The sequence below is a fragment of the Nerophis lumbriciformis genome, linkage group LG14 (genome assembly GCF_033978685.3).
Source record: "Nerophis lumbriciformis linkage group LG14, RoL_Nlum_v2.1, whole genome shotgun sequence".
Lineage (NCBI taxonomy): Eukaryota > Metazoa > Chordata > Actinopteri > Syngnathiformes > Syngnathidae > Nerophis > Nerophis lumbriciformis.
Window position 1 is genome coordinate 6,625,158 of NC_084561.2, and position 23,026 is coordinate 6,648,183.

Below are 23,026 nucleotides of genomic sequence, written 5' to 3' on the forward strand. Positions count from 1 at the left end.
TCCCTTTCTGGCTCGCGGGTGGTGCTGGAGCCTATCTCAACTGCATTCGGGCGGAAGGCGGCGTACACCCTGCAACACAATCTCTTAATTTGCAATTTACATGCAATTATACATGTTTTCTTTCAACAAATTCCAGTTGTCGAATCAAGACACAAGTTATCAAGCAGTAAAATTAACACATAGCAGTACTGTATTAAGAACTCTTTTGTTTTTTGCAATTTAAAAAAAAAAAAAAAAAGGAACAAAAATACCTTAAACTGTCAGAATAATTGTATCTAAGTTTCAATGAGTTCCCAGGGAGCAGACAAAAGCTGTCTTTGATCTTACCAAGCAAAAGGCTTGTAAAACTCCACTGTGTAGGATGGGAAGCGACATGAAGGTGTCGGTTTCTTTGATGTATTGTAATCCACAGGAAGATTTTGTCTTGACCCGAGATCTACAAAGCGGAGAGGAAGCAGGACCTGACTCCCCTCCAGGCACCTTTTCTTTGAACTGTTTTGTGACCAAAGGCAGCGGCTGTTTACGACCCCCTTCCTTTAGAAACAGCTGTTGCCGTGTAATCAGGGGAAGTCCAAATAAAAAAGGAGGCGTACAATCTTTCGTCAGAGCGTGGTGGGAGACTGTACAAGAGTACAGCTGTTGGAATAATTGTTTGTAAGTTATCACAAAAGAAACGTATTATGAATGCTGTCTTTCGAGGCCTAACAAGAGGAAGAAGGCTTGTGAAACGCCACTGTGATTTCAACACGGACAGATGGCAGGATCTGCTCAACTTCCAGAGGAACTCTCTTTGAAGTGTTAAACGAACTCTCTCTGAAGTATTTCACAAACTCTCTTCCAACTGTTTGGTGACCGAGGTCAACGCTATTTACGACCCGCTGCCCTCTTGAAGTCCCTGTGGTCAGGAGACGGGAGGGGTTATCCATTGTCCTCCAACACCTGCCCCAGCTGGATCCAGGAAGAGCCCAAGCCCAAGAAATCCTCTTCTTGGACTTCAATGAGACCGAAAACAATGACTGTTTTAAATACTTCCCATTCCTGCTGTGACATGTGTTGGTGCGTGAACATGGAACATCTGAATTAAAAGAGGAGACGAAAACCTTCTTCGTCAGAGCGTGGTGCAGGACTGTACAGAGAGTGCAGTGGCCATGTCTCTCCTCAATATTGAGTCCAAATTGAATTCTGTCTCTGTTTGATTCCTTGCCTTTTGTCTTGTTTAATAGATGTCCTCTGTGTTTGAACGTGACAACAGCCCAGACGTTTCTCCTCAATTGAGCTAAATTGAATTCTGTCTCTGTTTAATTCCTTGCTTCTTGTCTTGTTTAATAGATGTCATCAGTGTTTGAAACTGACATAAACAATGGAAGCAAGACGGGGTTAATTTTAAAGCGACAGCTGAGAGATGAAGAGAGCAAGGAAATGATCATGCACATCCTCACAATCAGCCGCAATCACAACAATCATTTGCTGCACTTCCTCTCTGACTCAGTCTCATCTGATTGTGTGTTTCTGCTCTGGACTTCAATACTCGGACACAGTACAAGGAGTTTTGTCAGGAGGTCAACACGCAAAATCCCATCAAAGATAACCAATTATTGTATTTTTATTCTCACAAAAAACTGTACATAAACACATTTATAGTATGCAACAATACAAAGTAGAGTACATTTAAGAAATCCTAGTAAGGAAAAACAATTATATATATATTTTTAAACGTATATAAAAAATAAAAAATATTTTAAAAAAAATAATTCCTAGTATAAAAGCTGAAGTGTGTTTTAGTACAAGGGTTGATGGACAATAATAATTCATCAGTAGTCATGACATTGATTGTGATCAGGCACCTTTTGACTGCACACCGTCGCCGAGGGGCTTGGCGGCGTGAGGTGGTTGGAGCTTATAGAACTGGACGCCGAGGACCTGGCGCACCTCCCGCAGCTCAGGAACGCTCCGCCGGCCGTCGTGAGGAGACCGGCGGCCCAGCTCACAAACACCGCCCTGCCAAACTCAAAACTGCACACAAAAACTCAGTTCAAAGTCCACTTTTTTAATGCTAGGAGTGTGTGTGTGTGTGTGTGTGTGTGTGTGTGTTATATTTCTACCCCTCTTGAGACACCAAGAAGGAAAAGTACCTTCCATTTGAGGAGGTGTGAACAAGTGATGACATAAATCAGGGTCCCAATAACATTGCATCGACAAACCCCGTTTCCATATGAGTTGGGAAATTGTGTTAGATGTAAATATAAACGGAATACAATGATTTGCAAATCATTTTCAACCCATATTCAGTTGAATATGCTACAAAGACAACATATTTGATGTTCAAACTCATAAACATTTTTTTTTTTTTTGCAAATAATCATTAACTTTAGAATTTGATGCCAGCAACACGTGACAAAGAAGTTGGGAAAGGTGGCAATAAATACTGATAAAGTTGAGGAATGCTCATCAAACACTTATTTGGAACATCCCACAGGTGAACAGGCAAATTGGGAACAGGTGGGTGCCATGATTGGGTATAAAATCAGCTTCCCAAAAAATGCTCAGTCTTTCACAAGAAAGGATGGGGCGAGGTAAACCCCTTTGTCCACAACTGCGTGAGCAAATAGTCAAACAGTTTAAGAACAACGTTTCTCAAAGTGCAATTGCAAGAAATTTAGGGATTTCAACATCTACGGTCCATAATATCATCAAAAGGTTCAGAGAATCTGGAGAAATCACTCCACGTAAGCGGCATGGCCGGAAACCAATATTGAATGACTGTGACCTTCCATCCCTCAGACGGCACTGTATCAAAAACCGACATCAATCTCTAAAGGATATCACCACATGGGCTCAGGAACACTTCAGAAAACCACTGTCACTACATACAGTTGGTCGCTACATCTGTAAGTGCAAGTTAAAGCTCTACTATGCAAAGCGAAAGCCATTTATCAACAACACCCAGAAACGCCGCCGGCTTCTCTGGGCCCGAGATCATCTAAGATGGACTCATGCAAAGTGGAAAAGTGTTCTGTGGTCTGACGAGTCCACATTTCAAATTGTTTTTGGAAATATTCGACATCGTGTCATCCGGACCAAAGGGGAAGCGAACCATCCAGACTGTTATCGACACAAAGTGTAAAAGCCAGCATGTGTGATGGTATGGGGGTGTATTAGTGCCCAAGGCATGGGTAACTTACACATCTGTGAAGGCACCATTAATGCTGAAAGGTACATACAGGTTTTGGAGCAACATATGCTGCCATCTAAGCGCCGTCTTTTTCATGGACGCCCCTGCTTATTTCAGCAAGACAATGCCAAGCCACATTCAGCACGTGTTACAACAGCGTGGCTTCGTAAAAAAAAGAGTGCGGGTACCTTCCTGGCTCGCCTGCAGTCCAGACCTGTCTCCCATTGAAAATGTGTGGCGCATTATGAAGCGTAAAATACGACAGCGGAGACCCCGGACTGTTGAACGACTGAAGCTCTACATAAAACAAGAATGGGAAAGAATTTCGCTTTCAAAGCTTCAACAATTAGTTTCCTCAGTTCCCAATCGTTTATTGAGTGTTGTTAAAAGGAAAGGTGATGTAACACAGTGGTGAACATGCCCTTTCCCAACTACTTTGGCTCGTGTTGCAGCCATGAAATTCTCAGTCAATTATTATTTGCTACAAAAAAAAAAAGTTTATCAGTTTGAACATCAAATATGTTGTCTTTGTAGCACATTCAACTGAATATGGGTTGAAAAGGATTTGCAAATCATTGTATTCCGTTTATATTTACATCTAACACAATTTCCCAACTCATATGGAAACGGGGTTTGTATTCACACACGTATATAGAGACATACTGTACTAACTTGAAGTAAATAATGAAAATTAAAAACCAATTACAAACAAAAAATAAAAAATTACCTAAAAGCAGTCTTTTTTCTCGCAATGTGTCGACTTTTTTCTCATAAAATTTGGAACAATTTCTTATATTATTTCTGTTTATGTAATATTGCAATATTTTCTCATAAAATTATTACTTTTTAATGTAAAATTATTACTTTTTAATGCAAAATGGTGACATTTGTCATATATAATTCAGACTTTTATCACAATATTGCCAACTTTTTTGTTGTTCTTGTGAAATAGTGACAATTTTGAGTAAAATTATGACTTTTGTCATCATTTTGCCGAGCAAAATTCCGATTATTAGAAATGTTAAAGTTTTCTTATAAAATTGTGACTTTTGTCGAGTAAAATTACGACTCTTTTCATAAAATTTGCCCAAATTTTCTGACTGTTATTGAGTAAAATTCCAACTTTTATCATTATATTGCACAAATGTTCAGTTTTCCTTGTGAAATTCTGACTTGCGTTGAGTAAAATTACAACTTTTATTATAACGCTGCCAAAATTCTAAGTTTTTCTTGTGAAATTGTGACCTTTTTCTGGTGAAATTCCAACTTATTTTTTTACAACAAGCTTTTTTATATTTGCACAGCATGTATATATTATTAATGTTGTAAATACACATCTTTATATATCTAGAAAGGGTGGTCCTAAAGAGGTAGGCATTTTTTGGAGGTCTCAAGAAGGAAGAAATACAAGAATGCGTGTGTGTCTATGTGCGTGTGTGTGTGTGTGTGTGTGTGTGTGTGTGTGTGTGTGTGTGTGTGTGTGTGTGTGTGTGTGTGTGTTACCTGTGCAGATGATGAGACTCATGGACCTTATGAACAATCTTCTTGACAAACCAGGAAGTAATGCTGAAAGTCAGAATACCTACACAAAGAAAACAAACATTATTAAAAAAAAAAACTAAAACACCACCAAATTGCAGCTCTTAAAGGGCCGGTAGCACACACAGGTGAAAATGAGGACAACAAATCTATATTCAAAGTCTAAAATCAAGAAGGTTTTGGTTGAGAAAGTCTAAGCTCCACAGTGTCACTCCTTTAGACCAAGGACAATCTTGGGCGGTCTGCCTTTGAAATAAATGGCGATAGTCTGTTCCAGAGTCAAACTGTGGCCATCACAAAAGAGTAGCATTTCACCATTGGTGAGTTCCATAGGTTGCACTGTATAACACCACAAGTAAGACTATTCACCCTCTGATGAGCGACAAACGGCGCAACAGCACCCCCTGTGGTGTCTTATAGGTACTGCTAGGGTGACCCAAACGTGCTTAGTGGAAAAACATCGGACATTGTTTTTATTTGTAATGACTTTGAAAAAAATATAGACATTTTAATTGACTTTTTTTTTCTTCATGTGAATTTTAGTCATGAGCGTGTTGTGAGTTGCGCCTCATGCACAAATTACAGGTACCTATGTTTAAAAAGACAACATAAACAACTTGAAATAATGAGTAGTTGATGACCAAAGTAGTTTTCATCAATAGTTTGATATCGTATTGTACCGAGGAGCCAGGACACATTTGGTGAGAAATTTCAAATTCTGCGGTTGTCGTCATACTTTTTGTGAGGTCACCTTGGGACATTTTGTGTATATATCCATCCATCCATCCATTTTCTTCCGCTTATCCAAGGTCGGGTCGCGGGGGCAGCAGCCTAAGCAGGGAAGCCCAGACTTCCCCTCTCCCCAGCCACTTCGTCCAGCTCTTCCCGGGGCATCCCGAGGCGTTCCCAGGCCAGCCGGGAGACATAGTCTTCTCAACGTGTCTTGGGTCTTCCCCGTGGCCTCCTACCGGTCGGACGTGCCCAAAAACACCTCCCTAGGGAGGCGTTCGGGTGGCATCCTGACCAGATGCCCGAACCACCTCATCTGGCTCCTCTCCATGTGGAGGAGCAGCGGCTTTACTTTGAGCTCCCGCCGGATGGCAGAGCTTCTCACCCTATCTCTAAGGGAGAGCCCTGCCACCCGGCGGAGGAAACTCATTTGGGCCGCTTGTACCCGTGATCTTGTCCTTTCGGTCATGACCCAAAGCTCATGACCATAGGTGAGGATGGGAACGTAGATCGACCGGTAAATTGAGAGCTTTGCCTTCCGGCTCAGCTCCTTCACCACAACGGATCGATACAGCGTCCGCATTACTGAAGACGCCGCACCGATCCGCCTGTCGATCTCACCATCCACTCTTCCCTCACTCGTGAACAAGACTCCGAGGTACTTGAACTCCTCCACTTGGGGCAAGATCTCTTCCCCAACCCGGAGATGGCACTCCACCCTTTTCCGGGCGAGAACCATGGACTCTGACTTGGAGGTGCTGAATCTCATCCCAGTCGCTTCACACTCGGCTGCGAACCGATCCAGTGAGAGCTGAAGATCTTGGCCAGATGAAGCCATCAGGACCACATCATCTGCAAAAAGCAGAGACCTAATCCTGCAGCCACCAAACCGGATCCCCTCAACGCCTTGACTGCGCCTAGAAATTCTGTCCATAAAAGTTATGAACAGAATCGGTGACAAAGGGCAGCCTTGGCGGAGTCCAACCCTCAGTGGGAACGGATCCGACTTACTGCCGGCGATGCGGACCAAGCTCTGACACTGATCATACAGGGAGCGGACCGCCACAATCAGACAGTCCGATACCCCATACTCTCTGAGCACTCCCGAGGTACACGATTGAATGCCTTCTCCAAGTCCACAAAGCACATGTAGACTGGTTGGGCAAACTCCCATGCACCCTCAAGGACCCTGCCGAGAGTATAGAGCTGGTCCACAGTTCCACGACCAGGACGAAAACCACACTGTTCCTCCTGAATCCGAGGTTCGACTATCCGGCGTAGCCTCCTCTCCAGTACACCTGAATAGACCTTACCGGGAAGGCTGAGGAGTGTGATCCCACGATAGTTGGAACACACCCTCCGGGTCCCCTTCTTAAAGAGAGGAACCACCACCCCGGTCTGCCAATCCAGACGTACCGCCCCCGATGTCCACGCAATGTTGCAGAGTCTTGTCAAACAAGGCAGCCCCACAACATCCTGAGCCTTAAAGGGGAACATTATCACAATTTCAGAAGGGTTAAAACCAGTAAAAATCAGTTCCCAGTGGCTTATTATATTTTTCGAAGTTTTTTCAAAATTTTACCCATCACGCAATATCCCTAAAAAAAGCTTCAAAGTGCCTGATTTTAACCATCGTTATATACACCCGTCCATTTTCCTGTGACGTCACATAGTGAAGCCAACACAAACAAACATGGCGGATAGAACAGCAAGCTATAGCGACATTAGCTCGGATTCAGACTCGGATTTCAGCGGCTTAAGCGATTCAACAGATTACGCATGTATTGAAACGGATGGTTGTAGTGTGGAGGCAGGTAGCGAAAACGAAATTGAAGAAGAAACTGAAGCTATTGAGCCATATCGGTTTGAACCGTATGCAAGCGAAACCGACGAAAACGACACGACAGCCAGCGACACGGGAGAAAGCGAGGACGAATTCGGCGATCGCCTTCTAACCAACGATTGGTATGTGTTTGTTTGGCATTAAAGGAAACTAACAACTATGAACTAGGTTTACAGCATATGAAATACATTTGGCAACAACATGCACTTTGAGAGTGCAGACAGCCCAATTTTCATCAATTAATATATTCTGTAGACATACCCTCATATCAGCAGGCCAGGGAAGCTAGGGCCGATATTCTTCTCTTGATCATCTTCGGGACGGTGTGAGCCAAGAGATCGAGGGGGGTTTAGCTCGCTCGTCTGCGGGAACAAACTGCCGCCATTGCTTGCCGTGCTACCAAGGTCCTTTGTCCCTGAATTGCTCACACACTCCGGCAGATTCAATGGGGGTCTGGCGGCAGATTTCTTTGACTTTATCGTTGGAAATGCATCTGCTTTGAGTGTCGCAGGATATCCACACATTCTTGCCATCTCTGTCGTAGCATAGCTTTCGTCGGTAAAGTGTGCGGAACAAACGTCCAATTTCTTGCCACTTTCGCATCTTTGGGCCACTGGTGCAACTTGAATCCGTCCCTGTTCGTGTTGTTACACCCTCCGACAACACACCGACGAGGCACGATGTCTCCAAGGTACGGAAAACAGTCAAAAAAACGGAAAATAACAGAGCTGATTTGACTCGGTGTTTGAGAAAATGGCGGATTGCTTCCCGATGCGACGTCACTTTGTGACGTCATCGCTCCGAGAGCGAATATTAGAAAGACGTTTAATTCACCAAAATTCACCCATTTAGAGTTCGGAAATCGGTTAAAAAAATATATGATCTTTTTTCTGCAACATCAAGGTATATATTGACGCTTACATAGGTCTGGTGATAATGTTCCCCTTTAAGGATCTCATCCACAGGGGCCTTGCCACTGAGGAGCTTTTTAACTACCTCAGCAACCTCAGCCCCAGAAATAGGAGAGCCCACAATATATATATATATATATATATATATATATATATATATATATATATATATACGTTGTGACTCCAATAACAAAAAAGTGCTCGCACATCATTTCTGGTGAGTAACAATCTTACAGAAAAAAAAAAGAATATTATCGCATGGGATCGATACCAGTATTGCTCAGTGGGCGTGGCCAAACATCTCATTAGCATTAAAGCGGCAGCCACAAAATACAGTTCTTAGTAATCCTACCTGAGACCATGAACAGAACCCCTCCAATGCGGGCCACGGTGGACTTGACGGCCTTGTCGTCCATGAAGCGCGTGCACTTCATCCCCACGGTGGACACCAGCAAGGCCATGGCCGACAGGAAGATGCTGAGCAGCAGCAGCGCTCGCGTTATTTGGATCTCCACTGAAAGGCAGCAGGCGAGCTCTTACTACAGCTGGGGGGGGAAGGAAGACCGAGGTCAGCGCTGGACTCACATGGCAGCTCCAGGACGGACTCGTGCAGCTCGCAGGTGGTGCGGTGCTCGCCGCTGCAGCTCATCCACAAGCCCTCGTAGATGCTGTGGGACTTGCCCTCAAAGTGGCGCTTCCACTCCACCATGACGGTGGCCATCATGGTGACGGCCAGGCCGCTCAGCGCCAGGAAGAAGCCGATGAGCTGCAGTGCAGAGTTGGCCATCACATGCAGAAGAGAGGTTGTGTTGAAGGCAGGACCACTCCTCTTTTATACGTCGCTGGATGGGAAGTCTTTCCTTTATCTGATGAGGCGCTGGAAAAAAAAACACAACATCCCCTCAACTTTGACACACTAAGTCAGGAGAGTTCAAATAGTTCTTTTCTTCTCAACCTTCAGAGGACCAGGACACTTATTTTAAGTCCAGTACAGTACTATTATTCATGACAATATTACATAGAAATACAAGAAAATATGTTTATATTATTGCAAAAATAAAACAAGAAATTATAAAAAAAATATATACTTTCATTACACATGACAATAAAAACATTATTTCATTATATGCAAGTACAGAAAAAGTATATTATATCAAATATAATTCCAAAAATGTTATGATATACAATTACAAGAAAAAGTTCTATAATATAAAATTACATTTATTTTATGTTATCATAAATATAATTACAAGGAATTATATGTATATATAAATACAATAAAATATTGTTTTATTATATATAGTTTAAAAAAAATACTGATTTACAAGAAACTATTATTTTATTATATATAATTACAGAAAAAGTATATTATGTACAGCTAAACAATATTTTATTACATATTATTACAAGAAAATGGTATAAATTAGAGAAAAATATTTTGTTATATTTAAATATATATATATATATATATATATATATATATATATATATATATATATATAAAGAATAGTTACAAGAAAATTTTATTTTACTATATGAAATTATATTATACGGAATATATATATATATATATATATATCTATATATATATATATATACATATAGATATATATATAGATATAGATATATATATATGAATTATACTATCATACATATAATTACAAGAAAATATAATATGTATAATCATAAGAAAAATATTTTACAATCTATATATAAAAGAAAATATGTTATCAAATATAATGACCAGAAAGTTTTGTTAGAGAATTAAAATAAAATATAATTTGTTATATATATTACCAACAAAAATACTTTACTATATATAATTAAAAGAACATTCTAAATTCTATTTAATTAAAAAGTAATATTTTGCTATAGATTAGTAAAGAAAAAGTACATTATATCACATATAATTACAAAAATGGTATGATATATAGTTACAAGAAAAAGCTAAATTATATAAAATTACATCTACGTTATGTTATCATAAATATAATTACAAGGAATTATATTATATGTATATATAATTACAATAAAATATTGTTTTATCGTTATAATTAAAACATTTTTTGAATTACAGGAAACTATTATTTTATCATATACAATTACAGAAAAAGTATGTTATGTACAGCTAAACAATATTTTATTACATATTACAAGAAAATGTTATAACTTAGAGAACAATATTTTATTGTATTTAAATATACATATATAATGAATAGTTATAAGAAAATGTTATTTTACTATATGAAATTATATTATACTGAATATATATATCAGTTATATTATCATACATATAATTACAAGAAAATATCATATGTATGTATAATCACAAGAAAAATATTTTACAATCAATATATAAAAGAAAATATTTTATCAGATATAATGACCAGAAAGTTTTGTTAGAGAATTAAAATAAAACATAATTTGTTAAATATATTACCAACAAAAATACTTTACTATATATCATTAAAAGAACATTCTAAATTCTATTTAATTAAAAGGTATTATTTTGCTATAGATAAGTACAGAAAAAGTACACTATATCACATATAATTACAAAAATGTTATGATATATAATTACAAGAAAAAGTTTTATTATATAAAATTACATCTATTTAATGTTATCATAAATATAATTAAAAGGAATTATATTATATGTATATATATTTACAATAAAGTATTGTTTTATCATATATAATTAAAACATTTTTTGAATTACAATAAACTATTATTTTATCATATATAATTACAAGAAAAAGTTGTATTATATAAAATTACATCTATTTAATGTTATCATAAATATAATTACAAGGAATTATATTATATGTATATATATTTAAAATAAAGTATTGTTTTATCATATATAATTAAAACATTTTTTGAATTACAATAAACTATTATTTTATCATATATAATTACAAGAAAAAGTTTTATTATATAAAATTACATCTATTTTATGTTATCATAAATATAATTACAAGGAATTATATTATATGTATATATGTTTACAATAAAGTATTGTTTTATCATATATAATTAAAACATTTTTTGAATTACAATAAACTATTATTTTATCATATATAATTACAAGAAAAAGTTTTATTATATAAAATTACATCTATTTTATGTTATCATAAATATAATTACAAAGAATTATATTATATGTATATATGTTTACAATAAAGTATTGTTTTATCATATATAATTAAAACATTTTTTGAATTACAATAAACTATTATTTTATCATATATAATTACAAGAAAAAGTTTTATTATATAAAATTACATCTATTTTATGTTATCATAAATATAATTACAAGGAATTATATTATATGTATATATATTTACAATAAAGCATTGTTTTATCATATATAATTAAAACATTTTTTGAATTACAATAAACTATTATTTTATCATATATAATTACAGAAAAAGTATGTTATGTACAGCTAAACAATATTTTATTACATATTACAAGAAAATGTTATAACTTAGAGAACAATATTTTATTGTATTTAAATATATATATAATGAATAATTACAAGAACATTTTATTTTACTAAATTAAATATTATACTGAATAAACATATAAATTATATTATCATACATATAATTACAAGAAAATATATTATATGTATATATAATTACAAGAAAATATTTTACAATCATAATATAAATTAAATTAAATATTTTATCAAATAGAATTACTAGAACGTTTTGTTAGAGAATTAGAATACAATATAATTTGTTATACATAATTACAAATAAAAAATATTTGACTATATATAATTACAAGAACATTGTAAATTCTGTTGAATTAAAAGGTAATATTTTGCTGTATATAATTACAGAGAAAGTTTATTATGTAATTACAAATATTTTATTGTATGTAATTACAAGAAAACGTTATAAAATGATGTTATATATATTATATTATCATACATATAATTACAATAACATAATATACTGGTATATCTCTACAAAAATGTTTAAACATATTCAAATACAATAAGTCAAATGCTCATAATAAACATAAATGTTAGTATTGTGAACAGTTCAAACAACAAATTTGTTAAATATAAAAAAAACATGTTTAAATAATTTACATGAATGTTTTTTACCTTTTATCTTGCTCTTTGAATTTTGAATTTAAACACAATTATAATACAAAAATATTACAATTAAATATGTTTATTTTAAAAATTACATAACCTTTTAATTAAAGATAGAAGAAGTGACAAGTGCTCATGTTAATATAACGCAATAAATAATCATGTTAAATTCAAATATAATAACAATAAAATATTATTATACAGGTATGCCATTACAATAACAACAATCCTTAAAAATTTCAAAAGTTACCTTGGTTATTCCCACGGTCAAATAAATAAAATAAATGATAATAATAACATAGTAATGATTTAATAATTCACATTTATAAGACTGTTTTAAAAATATGTTATATATATTATAGACGGTTCACAAGATTAATACTAGCACCTACCACTACTACTTGTAAGATATATATATATATATATATATATATATATATATATATATAAACACATGTATATTTGAATAGAATGTGTATGTTTGTCGGAAATCCAAGTTGAGCCAAGTAAGTGAGTCCAAGGTTTGTTTACAGCAACAAACATTGTCTTCACTCGGACAATTAGCAAAGTATTTGGCCATATTTGGAGAAAGAGGAAGTGGGTTTGTAAACAAATGAGATCTGTCAGTCCGATTGGATCAGATCCACCCTTTCCTGTAATAACTCCATCACATCTTGGTCCTCCTCTCACCCCCAAACATCTTTCTGTCTCTCATAAACACTTCACTTTTACTGTAAAACACTTTGCTCATTTACTGTACTGCATGTGTGTGTGTGCGTGTGTGTGTGTGTGTGTGTGTGTGTGTGTGCAGTAAAGCATCACACTAAAACACTGTGGATCTCATCCCGAATATTGTACAGTAGTAACTATCTAAATCAGTGTGTGGATTTACTCAACTTGTTACTATACTAAAATGTGTCTTGGGAGTACTGTGGTAATACTGTATACAGTACTGTGGTAATACTGTACAAAGTACTGTGGTAATACTGTATACAGTACTGTGGTAATACTGTATACAGTACTTTGGTAATATACAACACCGTAGTTGGGCCACTGACATACTGGTTGTTTTTATTAATGCTATTATGATCATTAAGTAAACAGTATGAATATATAAGCAAGTGTTGTACTACTACTGAGAAATACTACTGTACATTGCACATGCTAAAAGAACACATGAGCAAGAAAGCGACATCTAGTGGCCATTCTAAGGAGTATAATTATTTTTATTATAATAATGTTAATAATTATCACTATTATTAAATATAATAATACTGATGATTATTAAAAAATGATGTTATATTGGAGTAGTATAACCACAAACTGGTGCATGAGGTATATATATATACATACACATACATACATATGTATATATATATATATACATACATATGTATATATATATATATATATATATGTATATATATATATACATATATATGTATATATATATACATATGTATATATATATACATATGTATATATATATATATATGTATATATATATACATATATATGTATATATACATACATATATATATACATATATATGTATATATACATATACACATATATATATACATATACATATATATATGTATATATATACATATATATGTATATATATATACATATGTATATATATATATATGTATATATATATACATATATATATATACATATACATATATATATATACATATACATACATATATATATATATATATATATATATATACATATATATATATATATATATATACATACATACATACACATATATATATACCGTATTTTTCGGATTATAAATCGCTCCGGAGTATAAGAAAATGGCAGAAAATGCATAATAAAGAAGGAAAAAAACATATATAAGTCACACTGGAGTATAAGTCGCATTTTTTGGGGAAATGTATTTGATAAAAGCCAACACCAAGAATAGACATTTGAAAGGCAATTTAAAATAAATAAAGAATAGTGAACAACAGGCTGAATAAGTGTACGTTATATGAGGCATAAATAACCAACTGCGAACGTGCTGATATACGTCTAGTCTCTTACGTGAATGAGATAAATAATATTATTTGATATTTTACGGTAATGTGTTAATAATTTCACACATAAATCGCTCCAGAGTATAACTCGCACCCCCGGCCAAACTATGATTTATAATCCGAAAAATACGGTACCTCTACAAGCTCATGGAGAGAATGCCAAGAGTGTGCGAAAAAGTAATCAGAGCAAAGGGTGGCTATTTTGAAGAAACTAGAATATAAAACATGTTTTCAGTTATTTCCCCCTTTTTTTTGTTAAGCACATAACTCCACATGTGTTCATTCATAGTTTTGATGTGTCAATCTACAATGTAAGTAGTCATGAAAATAAAGAAAACACATTGAATACCAATGTCATGTTTTAAAATAATAATCAGTATTATGCAAGCGGTAGAAAATGGATGGATGGATTATTATAAGTGTTAATAATTAATAACGCTATTATTATACAATATGCATAGACTTTAATATCATGTGCATATACTGTACACATGTATAATTGTTATTGTAATAATATGAATAGTAAATCATAATTACTGTATTTTATTATTTTAAAAAAAAAGTTAAATTAAAATACAGAAATAATGACCATTTACAAATTTATTGTTGATTGTTTTAGTAATAATAATTACTTAATTATGGTTATATATAAATGAAAAATATATTACACATAATATTTTGAAGGAAAAAATTATAAAAATAAGAATGATTAATATTATTTCTATATATATCAAACAATTATATATATATATATATATATATATATATATATACAAAATATATACAATATATTGAAGTCATATAGTAATATTATTATCAAAAATAATAAGTATTACTTGTCAAGACTTGGTCTTGGGTGTGTGCTTTTCCGGGATGCAACGGAAAGTTGGCTCGGGCGAGACGGGAATGAGGGTACATGATTTATTAATACTATCAAAAAAAAAGAGGAATAAACGAAAAGCGCGCACAAGGGCGGAAGTACAAAACTTGACTATAAACACAAAACTTGCACAAGGGCAGAAACTATGAACAATTAAACAAAACTTGCAAACTATGGCTTGAATAAAGAAAACTTACTTGGCATGGACAAAAAAGGAGCAGCGTGAACATGGACATGAAAAAATGGACAGAGCATAAATGTGGTGTGAGGTCGTCAGAAAGACAAACTGAAAAACACTGAACTTAAATACTATGGACATGATTAGTGAAAGCAGGTGCGTGACTCAAAACGTGAAACCGGTGCGTGACGTGACAGGTGAAAACTAATGGTTGCTATGGTGACCAGACAAGGGAGTGAAAAGACAGAAACTAAACAAAAATATGACTTAAAACAAAAACATGATTACACAGACATGACATTACTAATAAATATTATTTTCAAATGGTTTTCATATAACAGTTAATGGTTTTGATTAGGAGTAGGATGATCTATATATAATTTATTCATGCATTAATTTACAGATTACTGATATATTACTTAGGGACGGCGTGGCGCAGTGGCAGAGTGGCCGTGCGCAACCCGAGGGTCCCTGGTTCAATCCCCACCTAGTACCAACCTCGTCATGTCCGTTGTGTCCTGAGCAAGACACTTCACCCTTGCTCCTGATGGCTGCTGGTTAGCGCCTTGCATGGCAGCTCCCTCCATCAGTGTGTGAATGTGTGTGTGAATGGGTAAATGTGGAAGTAGTGTCAAAGCGCTTTGAGTACCTTGAAGGTAGAAAAGCGCTATACAAGTACAACCCATTTATTTATTTATTTATTTACTTAGACCATTAGATGATGAAAATTATTATTGCAAAAATAAAACAAGAAATTATAAAAAAATATATACTTTCATTACACATGACAATAAAAACATTATTTCATTATATGCAAGTACAGAAAAAGTATATTATATCACATATAATTACAAAAATGTTATGATATACAATTACAAGAAAACGTTCTATAATATAAAATTACATTTATTTTATGTTATCATAAATATAATTACAAGGAATTATATGTATATATAAATACAATAAAATATTGTTTTATTATATATAATTTAAAAAAATACTGATTTACAAGAAACTATTATTTTATTATATATAATTACAGAAAAAGTATGTTATGTATAGCTAAACAATATTTTATTACATATTACAAGAAAATGTTATAACTTAGAGAAAAAGATTTTATTATATGAACATTTTATTTTACTATATGAAATTATATCATACTGTATATATATATATATATATATATATATATATATATATATATATTATCATACACATAATTACAAGAAAATATTATATATATATATATATATATATATAATTACAAGACAATATTTTATTTCATAATATAAATAAAATATTTTATCATATAAAATTACTAGAACGTTTTGTTAGAGAATTAGAATACAATATAATTTGTTATATATAATTACAAATACATATTTTACTATGCATAATTACAAGAACATTGTAAATTCTGTTGAATTAAAAGGTAATATTTTGCTGTACATAATTACAGAGAAAGTTTATTATGTAATTACAAATATTTTATTGTATGTAATTACAAGAAAACGTTATAAAATGATGTTATATATATTATATTATAAAATGTAAGAATAATTAAATAGTAAGATTCAAGAGTATCTAAGTGATAATAATAACATAACGTAGCGTATTTTCTGGACCATAGGGCGCACCGGATTACAAGGTGCACTGCCGATGAGCGGGTCTATTCAGGTCTATTTTCATACAAAAGGCACACCGGATTATAAAGCGCATTAAAGGAGTCGTGTTTGTTTTTTCTAAATATAAAAAACTTCCTTGTGGTCTACATAACATGTAATGGTGGTTCTTTGGTCAAAATGTTGCATGGTTGATCTTCAAGTCGCTTTCTGACAGTTGCTTCGCCGTTTTGTGGGAGGTCTTATTACGTGTCTCACCTTCGACAGCGTCTTCTCCGTGTCATCTTTGTTGTAGCGGTGTAGCGTGCAAGGACGGGAGTGGAAGAAGTGTCAAAAGATGGCGCTAACTGTTTTAATGACATTCAGACTTTACTTCAATCAATAACGGAGCAGCGTCTCCTTATCCGTGGCTCACTAGTGCAACAACAACGCCCGAAATGTGTCCCGTGAAAAAACGTTCGACCGGAACTCTCTAATAACTAAAGTTCCTTGGGTGAATAATGTAAACTCACTACACCGGTATGTTTTAGTGCTTTCATAGCGAGTTTACTGACAGATATAAGTAAGAACTTTACACTACTTTATATTAGAAATGGCAACAGCGGAGGATGAATGTCCCATAACAAGAAGATTGAGAAAAAGAAGAAGATCATGGACCACGGTGTCGGCACAGACTACAAAGGCGGACACGCGCAATTTTTCAGGACTTATGCAGATCCCAAATACACATCAGCAGGTACCAGAGGGTAAGAAAAGTTGCTTTTGCATAATATTGTGAAACAAAACACCAGATAATATGTCTTACCTTATACACACACCATAATGATACTCCTATGTTGAAGCACAGCACAATGCATCAAGCGGTGTGGCTTCATAGCTTACCAAAGTCCTACTAAAAACATTTTGACCGATTTTTGAGTGCCGTGTGTAATGTTCTATATTTACAATGGAATATTTACAGTTTTGGTGTCGTTTACTAGCGTCATATTGCAGTCTACACATTTAATCTTATGTGTGACTGCCATCTACTGGTCACACTTATCATTTCACCATGTACCAAATAAAATAGCTTTGAGGTTGGTAAGCACAACCTAAGTGCGCCTTATAGTCCGAAAAATACGGTATGCATATATTTGATCTAGGGATGTCCGATAATATCGGACTGCCGATATTATCGGCCGATAAATGCTATAAAATGTAATATCGGAAATTATCGGTATCGGTTTCCAAATTATCGGTATCAGTTTCAAAAAGTACAATTTATGACTTTTTAAAACGCCGCTGTGTACACGGACGTAGAGAGAAGTACAGAGCGCCAATAAACCTTAAAGGCACTGCCTTTGCATGCCGGCCCAATCACATAATATCTACAGCTTTTCACACACACACTAGTGAATGCAAGACATACTTGGTCAACAGCCATACAGGTCACACTGAGGGTGGCCGTATAAACAACTTTAACACTGTTACAAATATGCGCCACACTGTGAACCCACACCAAACATAAATGACAAACACATTTCGGGAGAACATCCGCACCGTAACACAACATAATTATATATATATATACTCAGTGGCCTAGTGGTTAGAGTGTCCGCCCAGAGATCGGTAGGTTGTGAGTTCAAACCCCGGCCGAGTCATACCAAAGACTATAAAAATGGGACCCATTACCTCCCTGCTTGGCACTCAGCATCAAGGGTTGGAATTGGGGGTTAAATCACCAAAAATGATTCCCAGGCGCGGCACCGCTGCTGCCCACTGCTCCCCTCACCTCCCAGGGGGTGAACAAGGGGATGGGTCAAATGCAGAGGACAAATTTCACCACACCTAGTGTTTGTGTGACAATCATTGGTACTTTAACTTTAACTTAACTTTAACATAAACACAACAGAACAAATACCCAGAACCCCTTGCAGCACTAACTCTTCCCGGGACGCTACAATATACACCCTCCGCTACCACCAAACTTCCACCCCCACCTTAAACCCCCCCCCCCCCAACCTCAACCTCCTCATGCTCTCTCAGGGAGAGCATGTCCCAAATTTCAAGCTGCTGTTTTGAGGCATGTTAAAAAAAATAATGCACTTTGTGACTTCAATAATAAATATGGTAGTGCCATGTTGGCATTTTTTTCCGTAACTTGAGTTGATTTATTTTGGAAAACCTTGTTACATTGTTTAATGCATCCAGCGGGGCATCACAACAAAATTAGGCATAATAATGCGTTAACTGTATGTATCGGTATCGGTTGATATCGGAATCGGTAATTCAGAGTTGGACAATATCGGAATATCGGATATCGGCAAAAAAGCCATTATAATTTGATCTATCAATGTTATTGATCATTTTCAATGTGTTTCACTTTCTCTTAATTAAATTAGAATTATTCTCTATAAAATATGTTTTGTGTTCATATTTCTGCCCGTCTGCAATGACTTAGTCGGATTTACGAGATTTATTTTGGGGAAAAAAGGCTTAGGTTTGTGTACAGTTCTCTGTGGGACCTTTGGGAAGAGAATACTAACAAGAACCGGGGTGGTTTTGTATTTAAACTGTGCATCCATCCGTGTGTGTCTGTAGCACTAATTAGCACGATGCTAACGTTAGCGCAGACACTGTTCAGGGAAAAATAGGCAAAATGCGAGCAGTTAGCGTAGCACGGTGAGGACCACGGCGCTGACAAACATTCGATAGTTGCCCGCAAAGCCTTGCTGACAAATAAGAGCATGGCATCCATTGCCGAGCCTTCTAATAAACGATGCTCCTCTACAGTATGTCTTTTTTGCAAGCTTAAACAAAGCACCTGATAATTGCCTTGTCAGGCGTCCAAGGTCGACTCCCTTCCACTGTTGGCCCGCGTGCTGCTCCAACCAGTCGGATATCATTCCTGCATCAGGCACAGCCAGCACGCTCCCCCCCTGGCCAAACGTTTTTTTGTAACACCGTGTGAGGACTCCCAGCTGCATGTTTCCAAGTCTAGCAAGGACAAAGAACATTGCCACAACTATTAGATGTATTCAAAGCAGCTACAGTAAATGTGGCAATTAAAGCCATTTATTGTGAAATGAGGAAGGGCGGGGCCTATTAAACAGGTGTCCTGCCTGCACCACAGCCACAACTTGACATGTTGTGGACTTTTTAGGATGCATTATTGTGCAATCATTTCACTCATTTTTACGTTGGCCTGCAGGAGGCAACACGTGAAAACACCAAAATTATACAAAAGCAAACAAAAAACACCACAAAACACACGCAAAGAAGAATTACGGTAAGGCTGCAGCTATTGATTATTTGTTTGTGTTATTAGTTTGTCCGATTCAAAGTTTCCTCTTAATGTAATTGACACATTGGCATTTTTATTACCGCCACACCTTGAAAGTACGTTTTTTTTCTCTTGGAAAAACAAATAAAAGCAATATAATGTATTGTAGCGCCTATAAGCAATCATCAAGTCTGACTCTATTTTTAACTTTTATTGCCAATCTCATGATAACAAACGGCACAATTCCAACAGGTTTTACCTACCATGCAAACACTTTCGTCTCCGTAAGTCCTCGCTTCCCCGGACGCACAGTGCCTAGTGGTTAGAGTGTCTGCCCTGAGATCGGTAGGTTGTGAGTTCAAACCCCGGCCGAGTCATACCAAAGACTATAAAAAATGGGAGCCATTACCTCCCTGCTTGGCACTCAGCATCAAGGGTTGGAATTGGGGGTTAAATCACCACAAATGATTCCCGGGCGTGGCCACCGCTGCTGCTCACTGCTCCCCTCACCTCCCAGTCGCTGATCGAGGGTGATGGGTCAAATGCGGAGAATAATTTCGCCACACCTACTGTTGGTACTTTAAAGGGGAACATTATCACAATTTCAGAAGGGTTAAAACCATTAAAAATCAGTTCCCAGTGGCTTATTATATTTTTCGAAGTTTTTTTCAAAATTTTACCCATCACGCAATATCCCTAAAAAAAGCTTCAAAGTGCCTGATTTTAACCATCGTTATAAACACCCGTCCATTTTCCTGTGACGTCACATAGTGAAGCCAACACAAACAAACATGGCGGAAAGAACAGCAAGCTATAGCGACATTAGCTCGGATTCAGACTCGGATTTCAGCGGCTTAAGCGATTCAACAGATTACGAATGTATTGAAACGGATGGTTGTAGTGTGGAGGCAGGTAGCGAAAACGAAATTGAAGAAGAAACTGAAGCTATTGAGCCATATCGGTTTGAACCGTATGCAAGCGAAACCGACGAAAACGACACGACAGCCAGCGACACGGGAGAAAGCGAGGACGAATTCGGCGATCGCCTTCTAACCAACGATTGGTATGTGTTTGTTTGGCATTAAAGGAAACTAACAACTATGAACTAGGTTTACAGCATATGAAATACATTTGGCAACAACATGCACTTTGAGAGTGCAGACAGCCCAGTTTTCATCAATTAATATATTCTGTAGACATACCCTCATCCGCTATCTTTTTCTGAAAGCTGATCTGTCCAGTTTTGGAGTTGATGTCAGCAGGCCAGGGAAGCTAGGGTCGATATTCTTCTCTTGATCATCTTCGGTGGCATAAGGGACGGTGTGAGCCAAGACAACCAGGGGGTTTAGCTCGCTCGTCTGCGGGAACAAACTGCCGCCATTGCTTGCCGTGATACCGAGGTCCTTTGTCCCTGAATTGCTCACACACTCCGGCAGATTCAATGGGGGTCTGGCGGCAGATTTCTTTGACTTTATCGTTGGAAATGCATCTGCTTTGAGTGTCGCAGGATATCCACACATTCTTGCCATCTCTGTCGTAGCACAGCTTTCGTCGGTAAAGTGTGCGGAACAAACGTCCAATTTCTTGCCACTTTCGCATCTTTGGGCCACTGGTGCAACTTGAATCCGTCCCTGTTCGTGTTGTTACACCCTCCGACAACACACCGACGAGGCATGATGTCTCCAAGGTACGGAAAACAGTCGAAAAAAACGGAAAATAACAGAGCTGATTTGACTCGGTGTTTGAGAAAATGGCGGATTGCTTCCCGATGTGATGTCACATTGTGACGTCATCGCTCCGAGAGCGAATATTAGAAAGGCGTTTAATTCGCCAAAATTCACCCATTTAGAGTTCGGAAATCGGTTAAAAAAATATATGGTCTTTTTTTCTGCAACATCAAGGTATATATTGACGCTTACATAGGTCTGGTGATAATGTTCCCCTTTAACTTCCTCATTGTCCGCCAATCACCTTTCAGGTACGGACGGTGTGTTTGCAAACATGGGAAAAACTGACATCAATTCCAAAACAACACAAAACATAAAACATGAATATTAGCTGATCGTTACAGTATGAATTGATATATATATACAGCCCATTATTTACGCACTATTGACAAGTTATGCACCGAAAACTTGACCACCGAAAAATACTCTGATCACTGAAAACCGCGCTACCGAAACCGGATGTAAACAAAAATGGAGCGCTGTCAGCATTTCTGTGATGTGGTCGTGATTTTTATTTATAATGCAGATATACCTGCGGACAGCCATCTACAAAAATGTGCAAATATTAAGAGGAAAGAGGTAGCTTTTAAGGAGAGAAAGTGAAACTAGAGCAACAGCACCAATCAAGTGTGACGTCAGAAACAAATGCAAATTCCAAAAAAACCACAAAGAAAGAACATGAGTAAATTGCAGCAAATTCACAGAAGACAACAGAAGTTATCCAGGCTAGCAGGCGGATTAAAGACGTCAAAGTATCATCAAACAACCAATTATTACCACTTTTGTTTTTGTTTGTAGGGTTGAACCTTTTCATTCCACCAACTTCCTTCTGGCCATCTTCTATACTGCAAATACGCACCTCCTGGGCAGTTGGCCTTCTCTTGGGGGCGCCTCAAAGATAATTTAAGTTTGTGCTCCTTCAATACCGCCTGCATGGCCAAACTGATCATCACAATCTGACATCTCTGTCAACGTAAACAAGGAAGTGAGGAAGCCAT

At 36.0% G+C, this 23,026-nt stretch overlaps 1 protein-coding gene across 1 annotated transcript; it reads right to left on the reverse strand.

Annotated features, from left to right (window-relative positions):
- Window positions 1-1,600: 1,600 nt before the first annotated feature.
- On the reverse strand, window positions 1,601-20,191 carry LOC133616823 (claudin-19). Its single transcript, XM_061976433.2, has 5 exons — window positions 19,843-20,191; window positions 8,780-9,071; window positions 8,547-8,708; window positions 4,676-4,754; window positions 1,601-2,013 (listed from the first exon to the last, which is right to left on the reverse strand). The coding sequence occupies exons 2-5, from the start codon at window positions 8,979-8,981 to the stop codon at window positions 1,812-1,814; spliced, it is 645 nt and encodes a 214-aa protein (XP_061832417.1). The 5' UTR covers window positions 8,982-9,071; window positions 19,843-20,191; the 3' UTR covers window positions 1,601-1,811.
- Window positions 20,192-23,026: the final 2,835 nt, after the last annotated feature.

Bases quoted from the DNA above. Each gene is read 5' to 3' on its own strand.
- LOC133616823 (XM_061976433.2), bottom strand. From the start codon at position 8,981: ATGGCCAACTCTGCACTGCAGCTCATCGGCTTCTTCCTGGCGCTGAGC. The intron at 4,755-8,546 runs GTAGGATTACTA...TTCTTTGTGTAG, and splicing joins GGTTCTGTTCATGGTCTCAG to GTATTCTGACTTTCAGCATT. The intron at 2,014-4,675 runs GTAACACACACA...TTTTGTGTGCAG, and splicing joins GAGTCTCATCATCTGCACAG to TTTTGAGTTTGGCAGGGCGG.